The sequence below is a fragment of the Excalfactoria chinensis genome, chromosome 1 (genome assembly GCF_039878825.1).
Source record: "Excalfactoria chinensis isolate bCotChi1 chromosome 1, bCotChi1.hap2, whole genome shotgun sequence".
Classification (NCBI taxonomy): Eukaryota; Metazoa; Chordata; class Aves; order Galliformes; family Phasianidae; genus Excalfactoria; species Excalfactoria chinensis.
In genome coordinates this window covers 115,386,455-115,408,962 of record NC_092825.1, presented here as the reverse complement: position 1 = coordinate 115,408,962, position 22,508 = coordinate 115,386,455, and the positions used below count along the sequence as shown (strand labels likewise).

At 40.6% G+C, this 22,508-nt stretch overlaps 1 protein-coding gene across 3 annotated transcripts in view; it reads right to left on the bottom strand.

Moving 5' to 3' along the window:
- AP1S2 (adaptor related protein complex 1 subunit sigma 2) overlaps nucleotides 1-16,243 on the bottom strand; it is a 33,109-nt gene extending 16,866 nt beyond the window's left edge. For 2 of the 3 annotated variants that reach the window (XR_011903019.1, XM_072331132.1), the window contains exons 1-4: nucleotides 16,091-16,225; nucleotides 14,762-14,940; nucleotides 6,220-6,328; nucleotides 4,876-5,013 (exon numbers count right to left, since the gene is read on the bottom strand). Coding sequence is in view for 2 of the 3 variants with exons in the window: in XM_072331132.1 (XP_072187233.1) it covers nucleotides 4,876-5,013; nucleotides 6,220-6,328; nucleotides 14,762-14,940 (426 nt within the window). In the remaining variant the exon portion in view is untranslated. Of the gene's footprint in view, nucleotides 1-4,875; nucleotides 5,014-6,219; nucleotides 6,329-14,761; nucleotides 14,941-16,090 lie in introns of all 3 variants that reach the window. The other variant, XM_072331147.1, reaches the window with a different exon arrangement.
- Nucleotides 16,244-22,508: the final 6,265 nt, after the last annotated feature.

Here is a 22,508-nt window from a genome sequence, read left to right as displayed (position 1 = left end):
ATAAGAAAGTAAACAAAAAAAGCAGTTGACCATTTATGTATGCTTTTGAGTAATATGCATAGTGACAAGATATGCAAGTCTTTAACAACAAGCAAACAAACTTTTTATTCCCAAAACTTTAAAGAAAAAGAAGAATCTGTCAAGGCCAAAGTATCTAATAACAATAAAATAAATAAATAAATAAAAAAGTCTGTTTCTACATGCATGCATTTTTTTAACCTATTACTTTACAAGCACCTACATTTTAAACAGCACGTTTTAAACATGCAGTACCTCAAGAAGGTAGTAAATATGCACACTCCCAAATGAGAACTCTTTTCTAATGTACTTTTCTAAGACACCTGCCAACCTATTTTACACATCTCATGAACAAGCATGTTTTCTAACATCAATAACACAAAACCAGGAAGTGTTTCATTATAGGTTCTTAAATACTGTCTCTAATCAGCACCACATACAAGATCACTTCTTTTGTGATCAATATATGAAGAGTCAAGAACTTTCATAGAAGCAGACAAGGCTTCCCAGTCAACACAGACTTTGAGTATTTCCCGTTCCTTATATTATCAACTAACAGTATACCTTTTCTCAGTCACAGTACCTGCCATACAGTTCCCTACAAACATCTTCAAAATGAAATTTTAGACCAGTATCTGCTAATAAAAACCAAGCGCATGTGTTCCAACAACTGCAGTCTTAAGCTGACCAAGCTGTCTACTTAGAACTGAGTCAGAAGTAATACATGAAGTATATTCCACAAATAAGGCAGTCAGACCTCCACTGTAATAATGGTTTCATTACACACTCATGTTTCATGCTGAGAGGCACACGGGTATGGCCAAAGCACAAAACATTGCTGCCAACATAGGAAGTCTCTTTCAATAGTTCATATTGAAGAGCTAATATTAAGGTTAAATTAATAACACTGATTTTGGTAAGATGCTCAGAAGAGTTATAAGAACCAGGTGCTTTGACTCCCAACCAAACCAAAAAAGCCTTGCACTCCCAATCCACTGTGGGCTTGTCAGTGCTAATGCTAACATCCCTACGTTTTTCCACAACCTAAGAACCACCTAATACACTTTGCACTGCCTTCACAGTTTCCAATTAACACATTTCATCCCCCAAAACAACTTTTTGTGACCAAATTTTCAGTGTCAAAGATGTTCATTCTAATACTATGCACATTCCAATACTAAATCTAGATAGCAAGTCTAAGCATCTTCCACATTGTTAACAGACTAAGCACCATTCTGTATACAAGATGAGGTAAGGGTTTAAAACAGTGAAGTGAGGTTGATTCATAGTGCAACTATTATTCTTCATGTGGAAGGATTAGTGGACTCTGTGAAAAGACAAACTGCAGCGGCCCAGCAAAACCATTCACACAGCTTCTACACTTTCAGCTGTTAGTAAAGCAGTGATGAAGAAGTAATTTGTGAATAGATGCACTGATTTCTTCATTGAGATCTTCAAAAGTAAACCTATATATATATATATATATATATATATTTATTTTAGATGGCTCTGAAACCATCTACTGAAAGCATACCAAGAAAAAAATGGTGGAAAAAAAAATAGAATTCTGAAATAACTTTATCAAAAATTCCATAGGAAATGTACCAAAAAGAATTTTCACTAATGTTTAAGAACTTGCATCTACTTCAAAGGAAAATCAGCAATTTTGTGCAAGTTCAACTGCCTGATTTATATAATAGAATATTACTGAATATTACCACTTTAGCGCAATTCTATGCACCATTTTAGTTTTATCTGATGGTCCAAGTAAGCACAGCAAAAGAGCGGATCCTTTCCACAGAAGCACTGTGTTAAGTTTCATGCATTAAAAATGTTAAATATTATGAAATCATGCATGTTTTAGCTCTTCCAAAGACCACGCGCATACATCTCACGCATAGATATACTCTACATGCAAATATCCTTCTCCTGGCATAATTGAGTTGACTTCATGAAATACCACCTTTTCAGAACCACTTGTCTCTCTAATCCCCAGTTAAGCATCTAGAATTTCTACAGCAAAAGAACAATTATCAAACAAGACACAGAACAGCAGTGTTTTCAAAAGATGCACTCCTAGACACGGATTTCCAATGAAGCATGCAAGCACTGAATTAGTTTGTACTATCACTCACAGGGTAACACTGTCAGTATTAATGACTGACTACTGATAAGTTAAATCAGGTGCTAATAAATAGAAGTAAGGAACAAATACCTGAACTGATCACAATACTAAGAGCTAACAAGAAACTGAAGGCAGAAAAAGGCTTAAAAAATTAGCATGTTTCAGTCATGTGAAGCCTAGCATTAAGTGGACTGCACTGCATCAAGAAACTTAATGATACACTGAAGTAGGTGCTCAGAAACAGAAACACACCCTGGAAAAATGCCACAAGAATACGAGCAAGCAAAACTATTAAGAACTGATTCACTATTCAGCAATTTTTGCCTCTGCATTTTCTTTTAACATTACTCAAACAGCCACTTAATGTATTTGTAATGATTTTCCTTTGTGTAAGTATTCTGTACAGCTTTTGATGTGTATGGTGCTTCATACATTAATGTATGCATCATTACTAATTAATAATGCTGCGTATTCAATAATTTTTAAATTAGGCAATACAAAGTCCTTTTTGTCGCACATAATTACAATGTGAGATGGTCAGAAACAAACACACCATAACCCCACAAGAAAAGGTTTGCATTTGGAATCAAAACACATTTCATTCCAGTAGCTTTGAGGTATTCTGGGAAGTGAAATTAAATAGAAATACAAAAAGTCTCCAGTTGTGGCAAACTATTATTTTAACAGCCTTCTTCTTTGGACTTAGCATGCACATAGTAGCAGTTAATACCAAAAAAAAAATCATCCACAAAAGAAGTCTAGCCTTATTGGAAGCTCAATTTGAATATAAACTCAGGCCTTCACAGTTCTAATAAACTAAAAAGCATATATAATGAGTAGTTTTATACTTGACTGACAGTCAGTATAACTCTACTAAGAATGGAAAAAAAATCAATTAGCTTATAAAAATCAAATAAAGCAATAGAATAGATCCATGGTCAACTGCTGAATTCCAATTCATTCAGAAAATAGTTAATAAAACTTGATAGAAGAAAGAAAATCTAGGAGGTGGGGAAGAGTAAAGAGTCTCAGAAGTAAAGGGCATAAAGGTAATGCTATCAGAGCCAGAGAAAAGTCTCGAGTTGAAATAGAGACACTTCCATTTGAGTGCACATTTTTAACTTGGAATTATGTTAGTAAGTCTAAAAGGAGAATGTGAATTGCTTGGACAAGCTCAGTAATTAATTCCTAGTTTTTGCTTTAGAGGAGCCCTAAGAAAATGTTGAAAATACTCTTATGGGCTCTGAAGTTTAAGAAAATGCAATACTTTCAATTTATATGTAATTAGCTCTGCATTCGCAGGAGACAGATATAATAGGTTAGTTGTCTATTCTAATATGATCTTACACAGAGAAAACAAGAGATTTCAAGGTAAAATTGACAATTCCCCCTTCACTTTGTAAACTGAAACAAGACTTCCAGTTAAGATAATTCCTTTTATGTGTTAGAAAAGACTGCAACTTCTTCAGAACACAAGCTGTATGTCTGCGAAAGTATTTCCTCCCTAGAAAAAGATGCTAACAAATTTGTGTAATGCTGGCCCTATTCATGACACTAATTCAGCTGCTGACAGATAAGAACTTCGACAAGTTCTGGATTTGTCTGTACTCTGAAAGGATTACAGATACAACTACAATGATAAGAAACTTTGTGTTTCCCCAGTCTAATAATAGAACATTCCACAAGTAGAAATCAGAACGTTCACATGAGAATTAAACAATAAACTGACTGGACAAGTTAACAAATGGAAGGTTCATATTAACTGTAATAATAAAGCAGCTAACATTTATATGGTACCTTGTAAGAGAAACTTCATATGTTTAAAATATGATTCATCACCTCTGCTAAACCATGTTTCACTGACTCTCATACAAAGAGACTGATAAATTTCTTCAGCCTACTAGGATTTCATGAATTTCATTTAGACATTCAGGCATTAATGCTGACCTCAAAGCTACAGCAATTAACTACAAAGAAAAGTACAGAATGGAGAAACAAGAGGAACACGTTATTAAGTCTTGTGTCATTGAACTCCTCCCCCCATTAAATACTTCTGATAGTTAAAAATTTAAAAAAAAAAAAATGCAATCTGTATTTCTTCAAAGTTAGTAATGGACAAAAGCATTCAATGTGAAAACCCAGATGTTTTGGTACTTCATTCTGTGTGTTTCTATGGCAATACTACTATTGTTTTGTCAACTTTAAAGTTAGAAATGTGCCAGAGTAAGCAACCTATAGCAGAAAAGAAGGTCTTTAGAATCTGAAGAACTATACCTGAATGAGCCTCAAAGAAGAGAGTCTAGCTTCTGGATTTCAGCAATGAAACAGTAAAGAAGTGAACATGCATCAGGTATGACAAAAAAAACTAATTGCTGATTAGTTAAAAAAAATAAATAAATAAACAAAGATGTGAACAAAACTAAATTAAAGCTGCACAATCTACAGTTACCTATATACACACATACAACAGCCACTTATATTTCTAGCAGAACACAAAATCACAGTAAGTTACAATACATTCATGCCTAACAAGATGGAAAGAGCAGATAATGCAGTAGCATTGCACAATTAGAACAGCTAAGCAGTAACTACATGCTAAGCGTGCCAGAAGATAACTTCCACGAGCTCAAAGAAATGGTAGCTTTTTCTAATCAAGCTCAAAGAAATGGTAGCTTTTTCTAATCACAATCTAGCATGCTGATACTTTGCCCAGAGAAGTTTAATTTGCTTACCTCCTGTAGAAGATCTGCCTGTTCAATGGCTTTGAGAACATTTTTCTTGGAAGTCTCCTGGACCTCCCCTCCTAAGAGAAACTCATCCAGAATAAAATAGGCTTTTTCAAAATTGAAGATGATATCAAGTTCACATACCTGAAAAGAACATCAAGTATTACTGCAAAGTGGGAGGATACTCATAGAATCAGAGAATCACAACCTTGGAAAGGACCTACAAGATCATCTAGTCCAACTGTCCTCACAATACTGTTGCTACCACAAGCCACTAAACCATCTCTTGTAGCTCCTCATCTAGACACCTCTTGAACACTGTCAGGGATGGCGACTCCACCACCTCCCTAGGCAGCCATTCTAGTGACTGACCACTCTCCAAGATAAAAAGTTTTTCCTTATGTCTAATCTAAACCTCCCCTGGTACAACTCATGGCCATTTCCTCAGGTACTCAGAGGATACTCTCAGAAAACTGAACTTACAGCTTCAACAAACTTCACCAAATCAAGACATTGGCCTTAGGCTATAACGTTTTAAGTAGGGCAACAACAACAACAAAATTAACAGCAAAATTGAAATCAATATATATATATGTATATATATATATATATTACTCAAGTTAAACAATTACAGCAGCCTCTTTTAAAAGCTTTTTTACTGTTAAAAAAAAGTGTTCAGTTCACAACTGTCAGTCTGACATGGCTTTTCATGAGGCAATAGAACGTTGCTACAGTTCTCCTTTTCCCTGAAGTATCCACGGGCAGATGATGCAATTTTATAGAACATTTTTTTAACAATCAATTTCTTATTCACCCTGTGTGCATCCTAATCAAAGAGTAGGAAAGCAGAAGGATGAGCAGTTTTCCTAGAAGTGCAAATGCACACCACTTCTGTTCTGCTTGGTTTCGATATCTGGGAAAGCAGATGTCTTCTTTTCTTGCTAGTTCACAACCAACTGCCTCACTTGAAAGAAGACATAAGAAGTGCTGGGGGAGGGCAGGATATACACACACAAGAGCATTGTCAGAGAGAAGAGAAAGTGGAAGCCTGGACAAAAAGCTAAGGATAAGGTTTTATCTAACCTCAAGTAAGACCACTAAGAAATGAAATAAATACAGGTAATTAACATCAGATTAAGAACTGTTATCCAAATTCTTAGTTTAGTTTTATATTGTAAGCATTATTTAAGCAGCTGACAGTTTAGTTTGGCCAGGTAAGCTACAAAAAAACTGGTAAGATACACCTCTTCAACAGCTAGTTTGTGTTTTTAAAAAGGCTGTGTGAGAATAAAATAATAAGAAAACACAAACAGTGAATCCATAAAAGTTAACAAGAAGTTACTAACTCACACTGCCAAAATACTTGTCAAGAAGTTCTACATAACGATGAATTATTTCCAGAGTTATCAGTTCATTGTCCTGATCTTCAATGGCACAGCAGAAATAGAGGCTTGCATATCTGTAATAACAAAGTAATCCTCATGTTAGCAAAAGATGTGTAAAATGCATTCATTTCAGAGGTATTAAATGCTCAGTAGTCCTTAAACTCAAGTTTACAGTACTGATACTCTATATCAAGAGCCATGCAAGTTCCATCAAAGAACAGCTTGGAGACCACCAGACATGCATGTGGGCACAAAAGGCTCTGTCTGAGTTGATCAAAACTTCAGTCTTTAACACCCTTTAGTTGATGGAATTAAATTAACCTAAGTGGTGGTTGGAAAAGGAAATACATTTAATTCTTCGGCCTCCTGGCAGTTTTGAGGCAAGATGCTTACTCTACCTGCAACATCCAAGCAATGGTATACTAATCAACACATTAAAATTTAAACATATATCACACAAGTCTGGCATACATCTGATTAAAACATCCTGGGAAAAAATAAAGTGAACTAGTAATTTAGGATTTGGTCTTTAAAGAATACAACTAATGACAAAAAATTCCAGGGCTAACGTCATATACCCCAGTCACTATGAAGTCAACAACTTGATTACTACCAACAGTTCTGGTGTCAGGAGAGGCTATCAGCTTGTTTCTAGCATTTACTTCCACCTTCAAATACAAGGAATTATCTACCTCTGATATGATCTTGAGCTCCGCTTTAACAAAAAGACCATCCCATTCTACTGTGCACTACTACAGAGTTGTTCAATTTCTGCTTAAAAACAGCTGATGGAAAACGAAAACAGAAAAACCTACTCATTCTTTTGAAAAGTGCCAAAACCATATGCCACACAGATACACACTGCAGAACTGAAATCTCAAGACCTGTTTTAACTGATATTTGTGTAAATGAGGAGCTGCTTTGGTTTGCCTTCTTAGAGAGAATAAATGGCAGCACTAAATAGAGAAGCCAATCCTGTTTAAAAAAAAAGTCATTAAGATTTAAATGCTAAGTTTAAGATGCGTATTCTTTTCCTGTGCGCAGAAATTAATACAAGCTTTTAACACAGAAATTTTACCAGCTGGGAGTCTGTAAGCCCCCCAGAAAAGTATCACACGTTTCATGTAGGAGTCACATAAAAAATATTTTATAGTACATTTAAATTTGTCTCCCAGTCACTAAGTCACCATCCATGACAATGCTGCAAGTCCCACTCTCTTGCCAAGTCAGATTGCTGTGGTTTCCTTCATCATGTATACCTCATCAGAAACACTTTCATTTAAAAGCTCTTAACTCTTATAAAAAAAAAGAGAAGCTATTCCTAAAGCAACAAGGGTGAAGGCACTTCCAGTGAAACACATCACATTAATTCCCTTGCTCTTTTATATTTTTACCACAGTGACTCGTCAGCTCATCTTAAGTTCTATCTGAGAACAGTTCTTCTGATTTTACATTGCTACGCTATTCCCTCTCATTAATACTTCAAGGACATTTACAGCCATTGTGGTAGTTTACAAGATGTTATCCGTATAAGACATCTTTCAGACAAAGCTGTTTAAAAAGAAAAGTATTGGAGAGTTATGCTATAAAGTTCTCAAGCCTCCTGAGTATTTTTTTATTTATTTTTCTTCTAAGTCTAACTCCATGTTAGACTACTAGCACGCTTTGCTGACATTTACACACACTACCCGCACCCAGGTCAAATTCATCTACACAAAACTTCCTTCATAATCAGACGAGTATGGGTAAGCCGTTCCCTTTCAGTGCTTCAAAAAAGTTGAATCACATACTGATAAATCTTATCAAATTTGTTATTTATCCACAAAGGAAACTCCTCGTGTTTCTCTATTACTTGAGAGCCTCTTTTGATGCACAGAATTATTTTATCTGAGTACAAAAAAAGAAGGGAAGAGGAAAAAAAACAGTTTAGTTTGCATAGAACACTTTCCATGAAAGCTGTCTGCTCTCAGTGTTCCCATTTAAAAGAAAATGAAACATACTTTTGAAAGACTTTATTTGGCAGCTATTAAGCAGAGTACACTTTCGAGCTCTGCCGACTGCAGTTTTAGAGAAAGAATACCAAGAAACAAAAACTACTCATCGTAACACAAAATGGAGTCTTGGGTATCTATTGAAACACATAGAGAACATTCTCCAAGGAGATTTTTTGTTTGCCTTTTTGTTTTGTTTTTAAGTAGTAACTGTCAAATGCAGATTCAATATGCCTACTCTGCAAAAAGTGTAAGATTTACACACCAGCCACCACTAGTAAGAATATGTTGATACTACAAAAACACAAGTTTCTTCAGACCCAAATTTTCAAAGGCGTTAGTTTGTTCTCATTTTTTTCCTTTGTAGTCCATGGTGTCAGGGAAAAAAAAGGGTGTCCAGATACAGTCTAAAGCACATAAACAAGCTTTTCTGCCAAGTAGATAAGCTTGCATGAAGAGTAACCATACAAAGATGAAGAAATTCCTGTATGCAAGCTGAAAATGTTAACTGCTTTGCAGAAGTATTGCTTCTTCTTAATGAGTCTGTCAGAAAACTCTAATGTGCACACAACAAAGGAAAATTCTGAAAACAGCGTAAGTCATACACCATACTAAAGAGCAAATATGGCCCAATCTATGAAAAAATATTCTGCCATATTCATTCCTATTGCAGCTTGGGTTTTTTCCCCATCTCGGTGGAATCCTCAGTCCTAAAATAAGCTGGTTATAAGTGTTTAGGGAAACACTTTATGATAAGCATTACCCACATGTCAGAAAAGGGACACTAATTCAGAGAGATCCAAAGCAGTTTAAAAATATCACTTGGAAATGCAATCCAGAATGGAAGAGCAAAAAGAAACTGCAAGCAATACAAACACTCAAATTTCTGCTTTTAGCTAAGTGACTTCATAGGTGTTTATTTTTGAGGAAGGAACCAAATTCATGAACATACCCCCCACAACAGCTACACTCATTCAATAGTGGGAAGCCTCATAACTGGCAGACTATAACTCCAGCCAACTTCTCTCCTATGCTCACTTATTCTGCTAAGGTATCAGATCACTATGGGTAGAGCATAGCTTGCAAATCCTATTATTTTAATGGTGTTCTACTAGATGACAGAACACCTACTTAAGACATCACTGGAAAGTTTGTAAAGCTGCCAGACTGAAAACATTCGGCATCTAAGTTGGTTTGCAGGTAAATTCTAACTACAGACATCTAAGGCCTACAGAGCTTGGAAGGAACAGAACTCAATTGGAAGAATATGGAATTGATGGGTGGACCATTTGAAGGACAAGGAATCAGTTGCAAGATCATACCCAGAGAGTGGTGGTTGACACCTCAGTGTCTAGATGGAGATAATGATGAGTGGTGTCCCTCAAGGGTCAGCACATAGAACCAGCGCTGTTTAATATCTTCATCAGCAACATCAACAGTAGAATCATAGAATTACCCAGGTTGGAAAAGACCTTGAAGATCATCAAGTCCAACCGCAGTAGAATCAAGTGTGCCCTCAGCAAGTTTGCAGATCACACCAAGCTGTGAGGTAAGGTTGGCACACCTGCAGGACGGGATGCCATTCAGAGAGAACTAGTCAAGATCAAGCTGCAGGCCTGGAGAACCTGATGAAGTTCAATAAAGCCAAGTGCAAAGTCTTGCACCAGGGTCATGGCAACTCGCACTATCAGTACAAAATGGGACATACAGATGTAAAGATGGAGAACACTGACAAAAAAGGACCTGTGGTACTGAGGGATGGCAAACTAAACACGTACCAACAGTGTGCCTTCATAGACAAGAAAGCCAACCATATCCTGGGCTGCGTCCAAAGAAGCATGGCCAGCAGGTCAAGGGAAGTGATCCTACCCCTCTACTCTGTGCTGGTGAAAGCCCACCTGGAGTACTGTGTCCAGATATGGACTCCTTGGTACAGAAGAGACACAGACCTGTTGGAGCACATCCAGAGAAGGGACACAAAAATGATCCAAGGGATGAACACACTCTCATAAGGGCAAGCTGAGAGCCAAGGCTGTTCAGCATAGAGATGAGAAGGCTGCAAGGAGGCCTTACAGTATCTAATGGGGGGACTGAAGGAAGGAAGGAGACAGACTCCTCAGCAGGGTCTGTTTTGATAAGACAAGGGAAAATGGTTTCAAACTAAGAGAGAGGAGATTTAGATTGGATAGAAGAAAAAAATTTTTTTACAATAAGGGTACTGAAGCACTGTCACAGGTTGCCCAGACATGTGGTAGAAGCCCTATCCCTGGAGACACTCAAGGTCAGACTGGACAAAGCTCTGAGTACCCTGATGTAGCTGTAGGTGTCCCTATTCATTGCAGAGGAGTTGGACTAGTTGGCCTTTAAACATCCCTTCTAACTCAAGCAATTCTGTGATTCTATATCTGAAAAACATAACATTACCTCTAACACGTAAACAGGTATTTCAAGGTGCCTGAGAGTTTGTGTTTTGGTGACAGGTTATCACAGCTGACCCAGTGAGTTCTAATCATTGAAATCTTTCTTGGGAATTTCTTTTTTACTCTTTCAAAGAGATTACATATTTTTTTACAGAAAATTCTGAGATTCTAGAACAGGCAGAGCAGTCACTATTTAATTAGGATACAGAAATAAGCAACAGTAATAAGGCTACACAAGATTTATCTTACAGTTTCCAATTTCAGCAGGCTATAACCTCCAGTAGAAATGTGCAAAAACTCGGTACTGGTAAAGCTCTGTAAGATAAAGATGCTGCTTCTACTTGGATGGATGCAGAGGTCCTCCTAGTGCCACAGGAACTAGAATATGGCACAGAGGACCTGATCAAGTTAAACTACCAAACCTAATTAACTATTATCATTACATCCATTTAGTTTTATAGCCACCTACTCAACCTTGTAGCTATATTTTAACCGATTCAATTGGCAATTAGGCAGACATAAAGAAAGATACTAATCACGTCCCACTGTTGGGCTTGTGTCCCTCACTACATGACAGTATCATGGGATGATCAAAATGCTTTGAGTGGAGATGCACAGTACTTGCAGAACATGCTCTTTCTTTGGAAGAATAAGAGATTTAAAATTTATTTTTCTGTGATGCTTTAAGGTAACCTATGATTAAGGTTATTTTGCAGCAACAGATGACTGTCATAACATTAAAGGCAGTATAGACTGCGCCAATTAAAAACCATATAACAAGAAAAAAATCCCAGACTGTCATATAAAAGTCACATTTGTTAACCACATTGCCTACCAATGATAATGAAATCTTACAACCTCAGTATACCAAATACTAACAAGAAAAATTTACATCAAGTTATTTTGCTTTTTCTTAGAGTGCAACATACCACAAAATGAAAATAAATAACACTGTCAGAAGCTAATGCAGTAAATAGTTGAGATCCTTAAAGAAAAAAAAACAACACATCCTATCTTAAGGTCCATTTTCACTAAATTACTAGAAATTAGAACATTTAATATTGATTATCTGCCAAAAGGGGAAAGCTGCATAAACTTCTATCATGTATGATCCAATACTACTTAGTTTAAAAAAAAAAAAAGACCACACGAAGAGCAATCATTAACAGTATTCGCTACGTTTCTAATCAGCTGCCTGCAGACAATTCCCTCTCTACTGTCATAAAGCACAACTGTTAATGGATTCCTACATTTCAATTTTCTATCCAGCAAGTTGCTTCAAACCTTGAAATCAGAAGTTTAGATTCTTTTTTAAGCCTCCTGGTGCCCACCAGCCTGAAAACCTAACTCTCTTCCAAACCAACTACAGAACACATCCAACCCAATTCATGAGCTAAGCCAAAAACACGGCACACTTCCATGCACATTTTTAGATCTCTAAAGAACTTGTTTCCCTAATGAAAAAAGGTGCAGGTAACAATGACTGACCTAGTTTTGCAACCATATCAGTGCTACATACATGAAACCAAGAACTAAAAGCAAAATATTCACATGGATTTTAAAGATGCTTGTAGTTCCATCATCTTGAAGATTCATCCAGAAAGCATTCCATGTAAATGATAAGGATGAAATAAAACAGAGCTAAGGAGGCTAATCAAAACTGTCCAGCTTTCTTGACAAAAGTTAAATACAAGAAAGCAGCAAAAGCTACCAGCCTGTCAATTTTGCATTTGAGCTGGTTTTGTTCTTGAAAAAAGGTACATCAATGAGACTCTAGAGTATACTTTTAATAATGCCAGCCATTCTTTGAGTTGCAATATCTAGGTCAACTCTCTCTTACACCTGAAAAGTTGACAGTTAATACACTCCAAAAGCAACCGTAGCAAAATTTCAGCAATTTCAGACTCATAATAGCAGTGCGTACATACAACACGTACAACAGCAATATGAACAGCTTATACTGAATAACATTTGCACCAGGAGTTTCAGCTCTTTCTCAGTAATAAACCAGATAAGAACAGATCTTAAGAGAGACATGCAAGAATCTTTTGTCTGCAAGCAAACAAACGTGTGCACCTTATGCAGTTCTACAAACCATGCAAAGTTTCTGTTACACGTCTTTCTCTTTTAGCTAACTGCTGTTCAGGAAGTACTGGACCTTGACTACTACAGCTTGCCATCTCGGTATTACTGTCTGCCTCTGAGAAAACAGATCTCTCTTTCTCAAAGAGGTTATAGTATTTGGGACTCATCAACCTTAGTTACAGTAAGATGACTGGAAAAAGTCTTTCCACAGAGACACAAAAGCAGTTACTGTTACCAGGCATAGGATTTTAAAACTCACTATCCCCTCTGTCACCCAGTCATTCTGGTAACGTTTTAGCTTTGTGTAACTTGCCAATAAAGCAAAAGTAGAGCAGAAACTGAGATGTTAACTAGCTTGATACAAGCTAATCTTAAGCAATTTCATAGGCTAACTGTGCCAGATTGGTTTGCAGACAGCAAAATTGCTACTGCAGTCAGCTGTGCACAGTAGCAGTCTAGCAGATGGACTGCAGTCTACAGATACACAGCAGCCAAGTGCTTTATTCTCCTTGACCACAGTCCCCACAGCGCATTACTAAGATACACAAACACCACAACTTACAGTAACCCAAAAAGCCATACCCAGATTTTTATCAGCATTCTAGGCTAGAAAAAAAACACACGCAAAAAGAAAAACAAACCAAAAAACCCACAAAAAGTAGTCGCTAACAGTAATAAAGAAACTGAGAGAGCAGTTGTGGAGTGAACTTACCGCCAAGAGATACTGCTGTGCAAGACTAGGCAGGAAGGGGAACAGACTTGCCTATGCATTACCAGTTTTCCTGATCTAGTCCCCAAGTGATAATGCATGCAAGTGCGTTTTAAGCTGAAGGGAACGCACAGAGCATTTCAGCAACTTTGTCTACACATATAAGCAAGAAGTTTTGCGAGGAAATTAGAAGGCAGAAAACACATATTCTTCCTTAAGCACATTCTTACACATATTCCCTCCCCCTAGTGTTCCAGAGTTACATCAGATACTCCGGAAGCCTTCACATATATGATGTTACTTACAAGGATGTTCTAGGTCCTGCTTTCATGCATACATCTAATACTTTATTATTATTACTAATTCTACTCAATTGGCTCATTGCAGAAGTTAGAAACCTTTTGTTTCAGCTCCAGTTCTGTCTTTCCTAAAGACAGCACGTAACAATATTGTCAAGAGTTGGAATTATTTACTACCTCAAAGAAAATAAGAACGTATAAACCTTTTGAAGTTTGTAAATAACTAGGGAAGGGAGTTAATTCAAGGTTCCGTAGCACTACCTTTAGATGGAAGAGATGCAGCCTACCAAACTGCAATGAGAATTACTGTTATTTGCAGGGACAATTATTTCTACACCTCTTCATTGTCATACATTCTAAAGACCAGCATAAAGCTAAGAAAACTCTCGTCACGCACTCCAGAATGTTAGCGAACAACTGAGAAAGGAAAACACTGCCAAAGAGAATTATACGGTACTTTCACCAAAAGAAAAACGCTGGTTGTGATTTTTTAAGCTGGAGAAACGCTTTCACGTTCACAGCAAAATAACATTCTACGTACTCTGAAACAAGAAAAAGTTTCCCTTATTTCCGTGAGAGCCTTTAAAAGCAAGTTGTATTTGCAAGTTTATGAAGTCATCGCCTGAGGTAAACGTTGATAAAAATTTAGTTTTTCCTTATTACGCCTATTAAACCCTACATGCCTTATATTTCTACGCATCTATTTACTGTGGTCTTCTAAGCAACTAAAAACCACCACTCCTCATGAAAGAAGAAGGAAAGCTCATCTCTTCAGCACATTTCTAAACGCATGAATGACTTTCTACACATGAATGATTCCTACTTGGTTATCAAATTAGGTTCAAGGGAAGTCAGTCTCCTCCATAGCCAGTAGAGGGAAGAAAAAAAAACAAAAAGATAAATTAAGGAAAAAAAAAAAGAAAATCAACCATCATTATTTTCTCGCTACTTATTACACTGTTTCTGATGTACGTCAATTACGAGGTTAGTGAGAAAGAACAACCTTTTGTAGACAATCTTCAGGTCTCTCCATTCCAGGAAGCTGCACATTTTCGGTTTGCGGGCTAATACTGTTTGAACAAGTTCCCTTGTGATTTTCTTCTTTTCTTTGTCAGATAGTGGGACATACCACTTCTGGAGTCTCAGTTTCCCCTGGCGACTAAAAAGCAACATAAACTGCATCTGTTGAATTAGAAGGGGAAAAAAAGGATTATTCTCAGTCTCTTAGTTCTAAGAAGATTTCTATGAGGAAAACCAAGCAGGAAGCGAGATAGCCATCCAAAAGCCTATCTACATGATGTATTTCTACAACGGTGGCAGACGTTACACAAGATTCGGAAGCACCAATAGCACAAAGGATTCAGCTGAACAAGGTCAGTCAGAGCAGAGATAGTAGGAAGCACGCACAACTTTCAGAACCGCGAGTCAGAGCCAGCAGGCAGCGACTACACCCGGAATTCTGGCAAACCACGTCCAGCATTGGTATGGTTGCGTTTGCATTTACTACAGAAAACGACAGAAAGCAGCACACCCATCTCCTCCAATACCCAACCTCGTTTCCAATTCACAGGATTAAAGCCTTACAAGCAAGAGCAATTTGAGCTTAAGATCTTTCCGAAAAGCCTTAAAAATACTTTTAAGAGGCATTAAATCTCCCACCGGAGAGTCCTATGGCATCGAACAGCCTTGCCTTCTCTTGCACTGCACAAAAGGAGTAGAGATTAAGTGCTTTCCCTGCGGTCCTACGTTCCAGGTCTCGCTTCCTCTACAGGAGTGATGTTGCAATTATATCTTTAGAGGAACTTGTCAGCTGTGTTTTCCAGCGGCTGTAACATTAAAGGAAATGGCTTTTCTTTCTTTTTTTTTGTTTTTCCTCCCCTTTTCGCTCGAAGTTATGTCGGGCTTGTGGAAGTTTCCCAGGCGATACAGCAGACGTGAAATCCCACGGAGAAGCCCAGCCCGCTCCCGGCTGACAGTCCGGCGCGGGCAGGAGAAGGCAGCCCGGAGCCTCCACAGGGGCAGCCCGCAGCCACCCTCCCTTCGGCCGTCGCACCACCCCCTCCCCCCCCGCCTCCAGGGGACCCTCCCGGAGCCCCGAGCTGCTGCCAGAGGGCACAGAGCCTCGGGCACACGGAGCAACGGGCCGGGCCCGGCCCCGTTCGGGGACAGCCGCCGCCCGTCCCAACGCGGCCGTATGACGGGGGATGAGCGGAAAGCCGGCGGCCGCTCTTCTCGCAGCCGTCAGCGGCGTTGCGGAGAGCAGCGGGTCCCGGCAGCGCGGGGCAGGAGGGCGCTGAGAGAGGCGAGTCCGTCCCCGCGCGGCGGTGCTCACCGTGCCCCGGAGGGGAGAGCGAGGAGGAAGAAGAGGAGGAGGCGGCGGCGGCGGCACCACTCCCGAGCTTGCTGCTGCCGCCACGGCCGCCGCGCGGGACTGAGGGGAGAGAAGGGAGACGCCGCCGGCTCGAGCCCGGCGCCAGCGCGCGCGCGCCTCAACGGCCGCCTCTTCCCCCCCACACCGCCTCGCTCGGGCTGGCTGGGGCGGGGCCGGACTCGCGGACGCCGCTCCCGGGCGAGGGGCGGGGAAAAGGGGGCGGGAGCAACGGGGGGACGGACACAACTCAGCTCGCCGCCTAGAAGGAGGGGCCGGCTCGGGGAGCGAGGCGCATGTGCGGTGCGGGAAGGCTGAGGGGCAAGGGGAGCTGGCTGCCGCCCAATTGGAGAGCGCGGCGCGGCAGGGGGAGGGAGGAGTGAAGAGCGGCGCTGGCCAATCAAAAGAAGGAAAAGCGCCGAGGGAGAGGCGGTGGGAGGGACGAAGAAGGAGGCGGGGCTAAAGGGCTTAATCCTCCTCGCCCGAATTAGGATAGGACAACAGCCGCCGCGGCAACAACCAATCAGAAGGCGCGATGCAGATAGCGGCTCTCAAGCCGCCAATGGGTCGGCGAGGCTCGGAGTTGGGGTAGTGACATCAGTCAATCAGGAGCCCGGAGACAGACGCTCCTCCTTCCTTCTCCCGGTCCCCGGGGTTGGCTACTGGTGGTGCATAGAATAGGTGGCTGTGCCGCGCATGCGCAGGGCTGTGTTTCCTTCTAGCACGTGCGTGCCCCGCGTGGCGGTGGGGTAGGGCGGGGCGGAGCGGGGCGGGAGCCATTAGGGCGGCGGGGAGGGACGGTTACTGCTGTGGGCGGAGGTGCCGCTTTTGCGGTTATCCATAGGCATGATGGTGCGGGGGGGTGAGGACGCTGTGTCAGAAAGTAGCTCTTCCCTCATCGTCACTTTGTTGTTCTTGAATCTAACATCCCGTACGCCACGAATTCTCCAAGCTTGAAAGTGTTTCTGGATCGTCTGAATCGTTCTTGAAGCCGGCAGCCTACTCGTGTTTCGCTTCATGTCATCGGCTTCCCGTGCGTTAGCATCGTTATGGCAGAGAGAGCTCAGAAATGTCAGGCCTGGTGGGAGCAGTCCAGTCAGGCTGGCCTCAGCCTGCTCCTGTCTCCTCATCACCATAACCAGCCGGAGGACATGATTGCCGTTTGTGCTATCAGTCTTTAACTCGTTTCTCTCAAAATGAGCTGGCTTATTCTAAGCAGCTTAAGGTGTGATTCAGTGGCTGTTTTGGATGATCTGAATCTCAGCGTCTCCCACCCCCTCTTTGCGTTCCCCAGCTCCACGAGTTTCCATCTCTGTTCCTGTGCCTGCCGTGGGTGCTTATGCTGCCTCTCATTTCAGCAGCAAGGCATTGCCAACAAGGCTTATATGGGCTGTACGGGGTTAGTCTGTCTTGAGGCCCAGCACCTGTATCAGGAGGGTGGTGGCAAGCAGAAGTAATGCTGTCCTTTCTGCTTGTACTGTTCCTTTCAGGAACTTCAGACTACTTGCTCTTGGCAGTGGTTTGTACTAATTATCACAGAATCACAGAATTGTAGGGGTTGGAAGGGACCTCTAGAGATCATCGAGTCCAACCCCCCTGCCAAAGCAGGCTCCCTACACCACGTTGCACAGGTAGGCGTCCAAGTGGGTCTTGAATATCTCCATAGAAGGAGACTCCACCACCCCCCTGGGCAGCCTGTTCCAGTGCTCCGTCACCCTCACTGTAAAGAAGTTCTTGCACGCATTCGTGCAGAACTTTCTATGCAGAAGTTTCAGCCCATTTCCCCTAGTCCTGTCCCCACGCACTACTGAAAACAGACCAGCCTCGCCACAATAGCTCCCACACTTCAGGTATTTATAAACCTGGATCAAGTCCCCTCTCAGCCTTCTTTTCTCAAGGCTAAACAGACACAGTTCCCTAAGTCTCTCCTCATAGGGGAGATGGTCCAGGCCCTTCACCATCTTTGTGGCCCTCCGCTGGACTCTTTCCAAGAGATCCCTGTCTTTTTTGTACTGGGGAGCCCAGAACTGGACACAGTAGTAATTATCCCTCTTTCTACCTGCTCCGTTGTTCATCCCCGTAAGAAATGATCCTGTCACTTAGCCATTGAACTAGCAATATACTGAACCGGCTGTAATTAGCAAATTGATAAAGATACATATGATGCTTAAACCAATAATATAATGGCCTCCGCGTTTTCCACAAGCCTGTGGCAATGCAAATGTCATGCATTCTAATTTTAGACAGACGCTGCGTCTTCTTTTCATTAGCCTTTGCTTATTGTCTTACAGCCTGCCTTAACAAGATGGGTTTTAAAGAATGAACTCAGAATTTTGATTTCTAAGTCATGAGTGATAATAACACGCTGCATTATTAATGGGGTGGATTTTTGTAACTGCCGTAGTTATAAAATCCTTTGTGTTCTGTTTTTAGACATAAGGCAGTTCTTCAGGGGATATGTCCATTGACCATAAAACATTTGGGGTCTCCAGCCAAGACTTTGCTCTCGAGATTATTTCCAGCACAACTGGAGGCACAGAAGAGAACTGCCTGGAGCTGGGAAGAGAGACAGGGAAGGAGAGATGAAGGAAGCTTACACAAAATAAGATTAAATTTGTTTGATTTTGCATGATGCAGCTTATGTCAGTTGCAGAGTTTTGATATTCTTTTATTTATAAATTAATTAGAATACTGTGGATTTCTCTGGAGTGTGGATTTTGTATCAAAACGAATAAGGTCAACATCCTGGCATTTGGCACTTCGTGCAGCGTTTCAGTGCCTAAACTGAAGTCCCTAATAGCATTTTGTTTTGTTTTCTGTGTTAGCCAAAATGATGACAAACCAAGTGGCTTTTAAAACACCGACTGTTTATTAATTCCAATGGAATATTTGTCTATTAAATTTTAACGGGGTTGTTGGTTTCTTTTTTCGGCAATGCAAGACCATATTTAGAAAAGAAAGTCTTTGCTTCTGCCTCCCTTTTCACCGTCTTCATCTTCCTAAGGAGGAGACAGCATGCTTTAAAAGCATGCTCTGTATCTTTACCCGTCTCCACTAGAGTAGTCAGCGGATGTATCAGTGAGACTCATTTTATTGTTAATTTATCTTCTTGATGCACAATATCAGACTCCATTTTCATTGACTGAATAACTGTGCAGTCATTATGAAGGCAATAAGAACTGAGTTACTAGCCTTGGAAGTGATTACTGCTAGATTTTTGCCTCTTAGGCCTCTAAACAGGATGTTGCATAATTACATGCAATTCTCTTCCCTGATGTACTGTCTGAGCATTGGCCAAACTATCATGTACCACTGATTCATACAGAACACTTAATCTCAGTGGAGCCAAAGTATACATGGGATCGTAAATGACAGTTTTCGTTGTAATGCTTTTCTTCTTTTTTCTTCTTTCTTTTTGTTTTAATATGCAGCTCTCTGTCGTGATGAAATACTATTTAGCACCGTCTAGTAGCCTGATTGCTGGATATTAGTAAGTCATCAGATCCTGCCTGGAACACTTATCTGCTTGTTTTTCCAGGGTAGGTGTTATGGGTTTGTAAGAGAGGCTTCTGGTCATTGAAATCCTCTTAAATAAGATTGTTTTCAAACACCTGTGTATGCTTCTTCTCCTTTAGGAACATGGATGTCAGGCCACATATGTGATAGGCAAGGCTGCAAAATCAGCATCAGGGATGTACATCCCTGAAATTGGATTTCACAGCTGGAAGAGTAGTTTGAAGTTGTGGTAATGGTCTTCCAGCACAGTTAACGTGAATTACAGAACCTAAACCATGGCCTACACAAGTCTTTTTTCCTTGGAAAATAAATAACTTGCTTTTGAAAATATCTGAACGCGCAGAATTGAGGTAAGAGAATGTGGTAGTTGCCAGTCAGCCAGGGCTTCCCCTCATTTACTGTGTTCATCAGCCTGAGCCTGGTGTGAGGCACAGCAGCCATTTGAATACAACATGCATGAGCCAGCTGGCAGCATTGTGTCTGTTAGGCTAGTCAGCAGCAGGATTCTCTCTTTTACTTAGGTGATGCTCTGATCTTTTTTCAATGTTTATATTGGAGCAATTCTCAGAGGCCCTGGAAATGAAGCAGAAATGATCTGCTCCACAGAGATTTATGAAGAAATCATCACGACTCTTACTGCCCCTTCCTGCTCCGCTGGTACAAACTGTGCCATAGAGCAGCAAAGAATTGAATCTTTTCAAAAGCAGGTGCATGAGGAAAGCTGGCTTTTCAGCCTCACAGAGTACTTGCTTGGGAGAGAAGGAAAGAGGGAGAGGGAGAAAAGGAAAGATGGGGCCTGGGATTTGTGTGACTATATCAGTACTTGAAGGAATCATTGAATAAAGCACCTCACATATATCTTGTTCATCCTCTGGCACTCCTAACAAAGCAGTAGCTGTGACTGCAGTATCTGAAGTGGCTGATGCTGCAGGTTAAGCAGCAAATACTTACTGGGTCTTGCTCCTCGGAGGAAGATGTACTTGAACAGGCTTCTGCAGGCTGCTCAGTTTTGCCCAGGAATAGAATTTTTTTCTATATATGTACCAGTATTGCTCTGGTATGTGAAAATGCACAGTGTTGGTTTTCTGAACATAGTTTGATCACCCTAAATCCACTGAAGTTCTCAGTTAGTCATGTATGTCCGTCTCTGTTCTCACTCTTAGACACATCCAGCAAATGCAAGACCATTTGATTCTACTCTGCAATGATCTGGTCTCAAGGTAGCTCAAAAGATGCTGCTTTGAGCACCAAGGAGGCAGTCCATTTGCCAGCTTCTGATGTTCGCAGATTGGCATGCTGCTTTGTGTAACCAGGATAGAAGATAGAGGCTTGCATAGCATGTGTCCTAATTACGCAGCGGACAGAATATTTCATGGGAACATGGAAACTAGTCTAAATCTAAAATGGTAACCTAAAACTGAAGTGTTCAGTGTTATAATCAGGCTCATAAATCTTCCAAGCTTCCACACTGATCCTACAGTTTATGCTAAGTTTTCAATTCATATCCTTCTGGATAACTCAGTCCAACTTCCTCCATCAGGCTATAAAGAAAAGAATATATTGCATGACCTGCCTAGTTCTTGAGAGTAATGTAAGGAGATGGCATATGCTGTATGGCCTTCATTTATTGCCATGTTCACAGAATCACAGAATGGCCTGTGTTGAAAAGGACCGCAATGATCATGTAGTTTCAACCCCCTGCTATGTGCAGGGTCGCCAACCAGCAGACCAGGCTGCCCAGAGCCACATCCAGTCTGGCCTTGAATGCCTCCAGGGATGGGGCATCCACAACCTCCTTGGGCAACTTGTTCCAGTGTGTCACCACCCTCTGAGTGAAAAACTTCCTCCTAGGATCTAACCTAATCTTTTTGGCTGAACTGTTTTAAGAGTATGAAACTGTGGCAGCCAGAGGCCTGTAACTTGCTCCTTATTTTGAAGACTCAAGAGTAAATGATGCACAGATTTTGTTCTGGCTTTGTCCACACAAGGTAGAGTTTTATCCATATGGATTATAGTTCATCAAGCTGTTTAAAACCCCTGCCTTTGCTTACTAGGGCCTAACTTTGTGGTGCTACCCTTGTCCTACCTTAGGCTGCTGAGCAGCAATTACTGTAAACATCTCTGCCAGGGGGTGCATGCATCAGATGCAAGTGTGTACCTGTGCTCTCCAGGTTTTGCAGGAAGAACCAAAGGAAATTAATGTAATACAACTCACTGTGATATGCTATGAAAAATTTTATAAACAAAATCTCTGTACAGTTTGTTTTGAGCTTTCAGACCCACATACCCAGAAGCACCAAAATATGTCTGTCCAATTGGGCTGGCCAAGATCATACACAGGACAAGAATGTTCTCTGTTACATCTTCATTGTTTCTCTGAGTTTCTTCTTGATTGGCAATTTGAACTGACATTAGATTTGCTTTTTTTTTAATCTCTGGGAGGAGGTGATGTTTGGGATTCAGTGCCTCACCATATAAAGACAATATGTTGTATTTATTTGGGTATTTTATGTCTGTGGACTTGTTCTTAATTTTGTCTGATGCTCTATCTTTAGGTCATCTTGTTCCTTTCCAATACATGTTCTGCTGCTGCTTCTGGTGCTTTCACACACATACGTGCACACACTGCCACCCACACTCTGTCAATACCATTTTTAATATCTGTTAGAAATCACTGCAAGAGAACCAAATAGTTTCTCCTTCTTTTCTGAACATTTTGTTCCTCTAATGCAAGCCTCACTTTTTATTTCCATCTCTGCTGTAGCGTATGGAATATTGTTGTAAGCACGTCCCAGTAAGAGCACCCTATTTACTCTCTGACTTTAGAATTTTGCCCTGTTCCAATGGGTCATTAGTGGAACAAAGC